The sequence below is a fragment of the Brachyistius frenatus genome, unplaced genomic scaffold (genome assembly GCF_029030835.1).
Source record: "Brachyistius frenatus isolate BFR_SWC_R1_liver_20210118 unplaced genomic scaffold, ASM2903083v1 Contig_167, whole genome shotgun sequence".
NCBI classification, from domain to species: Eukaryota; Metazoa; Chordata; class Actinopteri; family Embiotocidae; genus Brachyistius; species Brachyistius frenatus.
This window is the reverse complement of record NW_027210766.1, coordinates 530,458-535,977: the sequence shown is the minus strand read 5'-3', so window position 1 is coordinate 535,977 and position 5,520 is coordinate 530,458. Positions and strand designations below refer to the sequence as shown.

General features: G+C 46.1%; 1 protein-coding gene across 1 annotated transcript; it reads right to left on the bottom strand.

The window, feature by feature from the left end:
• Positions 1-254: 254 nt before the first annotated feature.
• Positions 255-3,513, bottom strand: LOC138631858 (protein DVR-1-like). The gene is made up of 2 exons (XM_069717046.1): positions 2,654-3,513; positions 255-1,435 (listed from the first exon to the last, which is right to left on the bottom strand). The coding sequence occupies exons 1-2, from the start codon at positions 2,942-2,944 to the stop codon at positions 587-589; spliced, it is 1,140 nt and encodes a 379-aa protein (XP_069573147.1). The 5' UTR covers positions 2,945-3,513; the 3' UTR covers positions 255-586.
• Between the last annotated feature and the right edge of the window lie 2,007 nt (positions 3,514-5,520).

Genomic DNA, 5,520 nt, shown 5'->3' with positions numbered 1-5,520 from the left:
GTACGTAAACTGTTCTCGGCATGGCTGTAAAACTTAAATTGCACTATCGTGTGAGTTTGGTGTCGGTTCAGATCCGAGCTAACGTGTGAAAACACCAAACAAATACTTGACTTCAACGTCATCGCCCCCCCCCTCCCCGGGTCTCTGATTGGTCCGCCCTTCAGAGTGGCGCTAGAGTGGGCGGAGCCATGCTAAGGTGAAACCGAACAATAAAATACTGCTGAAGTTACTCAAAAAAAACATCCAGACTTTATTTGGAGACAACAGCAACCTTTGCCTGTGACCCACATGTATGACCCTCTGATGTAGAGTCCTCATTAATAAACACAGATCCATCTAAATTAGTAACAGTAAAACTTTTTATAGCCGCCATGCAAAAAAAAAAAAAAAAAAAATTTTTAAATTTCAATTTCAATTTGAATAAATACAAATCAAGCAATCTTTAAAACCCATGACTACAAAGCCATCCCATCATACACTATAGAACCATCACAGCAGCGGCAGCAACAACCCGAGGCTCTGAACGCCGGACAGAAGACGGCAAACGCGAGCCGGCGGAAATCCGCTCGACCAATCGGACGCGACCTCATCGACACCCGCACTCGTCCACCACCATGTCCTTGTAGTGTCGCAGCACCACGTTGTCGTTGTTGTCGTAGTAGAGCATGGACATGGAGGAGAGGCGGATGGGGACGCAGCAGGGCTGCGGCGTGACCTTGGGGTCCAGGGAGTGCACCAGGGTCTGCAGGATGGCGTGGTTGGTGCCGTTCAGGCGCTCGCTGAGCGGGAACGGACACTCGCCGTGGCAGTAGTTGGCCAGGTAGCCCTGCGGGGCGATGATCCAGTTCTGCCAGCCCACGTCTTTGAAGTCGATGTAGAGGCGGCGGGGCTTGCACACGTTGCTGGGAGTCACGGAGAAGCGGACGGCGCTCCTCCGCTGCCTGGCGCGACACTGGTGGGGGTTGAGGGACACGACCACCAGCGAGGCCCCGACCCTCAGCGGCAGGGCGAGCGCCGGATCCAGCGGGAGGGAGCGTCCGGGGCGGAGAGGGACGAGCTCCTCCGGTTCTGCGCCGAGAGCCAGCAGCTCCAAAACCAGACCGACGTTGCGCCCCGGCGTGCGCCAGCTCTCGGCCAGCGCCGTGAGGTCCACGGTGACGGAGGCCGGCGCCGGCTCGGGCTGCAGCCGCACCGACCGCGACAGCAGGAGCCTGCGGTTGACCCGGGGGTCGGCTCCCCTCAGCGTGGCTCTGAGGACTTTATACAGAGACACGCTGACGGCCCGGGACGACCCCTGCAGCAGCTCCACGGACCGGAGGGGCTTCCAGTGGAACTTGATTTCCAGCTGAGCCAGAGACAGCAGCTCCGCAGGCTGCAGGACGGTCACGTTGAAGAAGAGCTGCTTCTCCACACAAGCCTGACAGCCGCCGCCGCTCTGGCTCGACATCGGCCCGCCTGCGAAACGTCAGCAGGGAGAGAAGCATTTTTTGTTTTTTTTGTTTTTAATATCAAGGACCTTCGGCTGTTTGTTTAGTTCGGAGAGTGGCTTGCATGTTACCGTAGAAGAAGAATCATTTTTCATGACTCGGCCGTTTTAGCCACACGGCGGAGTTTTACTGAAGCGTACTTCCAGGAAGATTTAAAATAAATAGGCTTAATCCCCGAGCTTCTTTTCTTAATCGATACGACTTGTTTTGACTTGTTTGTTCCGCCGTTACTGAAAAACGCCTCGATAGAGAATCAGGCCTAATCGGACACTTGCCGCTAAAGCGATTGACCTAAACGCGCAAATGTATTTTTCTTGCACGTGGCGATATAACTATTAACGATGTGCTGTAAATAGGCCGATCTTCCTCTGCTACCGTCCTTCTTTGACAACGAATAACCCCGGAGTTTGTTTTGTTTCTCTGTCTTTCTCTGTAAATTCTGCTCATTATTTTACTTTTTGAGGCTGAAGCTGCTTTTTCTTTCTTTCTTTTTTTTAAATGAACAAAGATGTGTTAAACTTTGCGAACACATGAATGTGTGAATATTTTTGGCCAGTTCCACTTTTAAAAGTTATAATTGAGAAGAAGAAAAAAAAAAAGAAAAAGTAATTTGTAGAAATGTGCTTTTTTGTGCTACAGGCCTAAAACAACTGAGAGCTATTGGCCCAATTATGAATTTACTTCAAACTGTAAAACTGCACATGTCAAAGTGACCCACAGAGGTTGTCTGCACATTTCTGGTTCTAGTAACAGGCGAGAATGTGTCGAGGGAGTTTCACACTAACTTTCTGATTCAACTTTAACCCAAAGTGAGTTGTTGCGCTTAAAGTCGTCTTGTAATTTTTAAGATACATTTTAAGCTCTACAATGGAAACAGAAACATTAGCAGACGTTTCTCTGATGTTCAGTGTGTCTGATTTTATAGGTTAAAGATTAAAATGTGCACATTTTTAGAAATGTATCATAAAGACCTGTTTTTATTTCATTTTTTTAGTTTCAAGCCTGAGGGCCTCTGCAGCCTGGAAGTTATTTCGGATTTGATAAATTGACTGAGAGGCTAAAAATGAACTTTTATATCAACTTCTGGAAGCTCCACGGGGCTACTTGACGAGTTTTATTTTTTTTTATTTGTTTATGTTTACAAACAATCAACATCGCACACTGACGTTGACCGCGTGCCTACCTTGGTCTTGTACGTTTCGGATGATGTTGCCGCGGACCCCGTACTCGGACACCGTGCAGGGATCGCTCTCCTCGGCCTGGACGTTCTCCGACCCCCGGAATATCCTCCAGAGGGCGGAGGGGACTCGGTGCCGGGCCTGCGCGCTCTTTGCGGGCCGCGGCCTTTCGAGGAGCCCCATGGATCGGAGGAGGAATCCCTCCCGAATCTTCATCTCGTCCACGTGTGAAGCGGCACCGAGGGCGCACAGCGCCAGCAGCAGCACCAGGGGACTCATGTCTTGTCCCCCTCAGGTCGGGACTGTGTGGAGTGCGTTGGTTTTTCCTGACCCGTGATGCTTGTTTTAATCTCGGGGACCTCCCGGCGTTGCAGCTGCTTAATCAATGAGATTGCGGGCAGACGGGCCGGAGATAAGACGGTGGAGGAGGGCGGGACACATCCGGACTGAGGTCAGGAACTGAGAGGTCCTGAAGAATGCTGCAAACAAGTCTGCAAAATCTGAACATCTTAACAATTTTAACAGTGTTGAATAAAGTTTTTGTTTGTTTTTCCCTCCTATGTTTAGCTGGTTTACTGATTAAATGGCCATTTACTAAACTACTAAAACATTTTCCTTTAAAACAGATGAAGTAATCAATCTTAATAAACATAGCTCAGTCTCCTGTGAGTGTTTTGTCATCACTCCAAAACGCTGGAGGTGAAGTCACTTTCATTTTTTTTTTTTTTTGTTGCTAAACAAGAATTATATTCAAACACGTTGCAAGCAGTAACTTCCAGATATTTGGTTGAAGACTTGGCAAAGAGGGATCACCATACTCATTCTGATTAATCTCTGATTTGAATCACAATCACAGAAACACGCAGGTTCACTTCCTGTGCTCCAGAGGTGAGTGTATTACACCATCTAGTGTGCAACGAGGGCATTTCTTAAACTTGCAGCAGATCAGATTACTTGGCATTTATCCTTTTTTTTTTTACTGCAATTAAAAAAAAACAAAAGAAGAAAAGAAAAAAGCAGTGGGTCCCAAACTCACGACCCTCGACTCATCAGCTCTTATGAGCAGTTCAAACAAAACAAGGGGGGGGGGGACTTTTCCTTCTCAAATTGATTCATGTAAAGAAATCTTAAGTGGCTGAAGTATTCAGAAATACATCCCCTTATCCTTTTCACCACACCTCCTCAGATATCGTCTTTTGAACCCGCGTTAGGTTTGAGGATCATAAATGCAATTAAAGTGTCCAGCTCAGACTTCCCAAGACAGCATTTCACCTCGAACTGTTCTTTCAGGCTGATTCTCATGTAGGCAGTGCAAAAAAAAAAAAAAAAGAAGCATCATAATATAATTTCCTCTGATAAGTAGTTTGATAACTCAAAAATGAAAAGATAGATAATGGTTTCTGAGGGCGAGGAAGTCTGAAAGTCCTCCAGAGATCAACCGACGCTGATCGTGTCTCTTCTTGCCCGCCGTATGAATATTTAAATGAAGTTTTAAACCCTTCCCGTATTTTCCGCGGCGGTGATAATGAGATGGACGTCCGCCTCGCTACGACACGTTGTCAGAAACACCAAACATCCAGTCGGTTCCACTGATTTTTTTTTTTTTTTTTTAATATAGTTGGCAATCAAAGATGATTTTGATTTGAATCATTATTTACAGGTCAGTATGTACAGTGGTCAAAGAAGAGCAGGAGGCTGTAGTTACACCGTGTATGCGTGTGTGTGTGTGTGCACACCAGAGGTGGAGAACAGGAAGGGTTGAGGGGAGGGTGGGTTGGGAGGGGAAGAGGAGGGGGGGAAGGAGGAGGGGGGGGGGGGGGGCAGAAATAGCCAACATTCATTCCTTTCAAAATAAACGAACGTATAAATCCAGTAACGACTTAATTTCATTCATCGACGGTATGTGTGCATAGCTCGGACACGGATTCGGCGACGCACACGCACACAGAATAAATATACACACACGCAGTTGTTGTTTTTTTTTTAGTTTTTTTTTTTTTATGAACAATCCACTGACGATAGATAAGACAACAATGTGCACTGGCTGATTCCTTGCGTTTAAAAAGTCTCACCTCATCACACGCACTCGCACGGACACGTAGAACCTTCACACAGAACTACAGCTGAAACAGGAACACGACACACACACACCGCCGCGCTCGGTCCGAGGCCTCTCGAGGCGTCCGCCGGGTTTTACATGCGAGAGCTTTGTTGCTGATGTTTGAATAAATCTGTGTTTTTATTTAAAAAATAAATATCTGACTGATCTCTGCATTTTTTTTTTTTTTTTTTTTTGAAGACGTATCTATCCTGCTGACGCGAAGGCCCGGAAGACTAGATTTGCTATTTAGAGTAAAAGCACGTGATTTACAATATTTTCTATCATTTTGTAGAGGGGGGAGCAACGCTTAATAGATGTTTCAATGGCTTTCGAGATTTGTTATTATTATCATTATTTACCACTAACTAATTATTTGATTTCTTCCCTTATAATTTGTAAGACAAAAAAAAACAACTAAAATGCACCCTTTATTGGGTGAGAATCTATTTATCAGTGTTTGATTAACCAGTCTGTATTTCACAGTATACAGTTTGTATACGAGTCATTTTGTGGGAGTTGTAAACCCCCTTTTTTTTTTTTTTTAAACGTGTTTTTGTAATGTTTTGAAACAGTTTTTTGCGCTGCAGGGTTTAAAGTGACATCAGCAAAGGATCGACTTCACCGTTCCACCTCCACCAACGTCGTTCCAGCTGCTCTGAACTCATCCGACGGTGAACCGGAGAAGTTTTCAAGCCCCGCGGAGAAATTCCTGTCGGCTTCACGTTTATCGTCGCAACATTCGACTCCGTCGTAT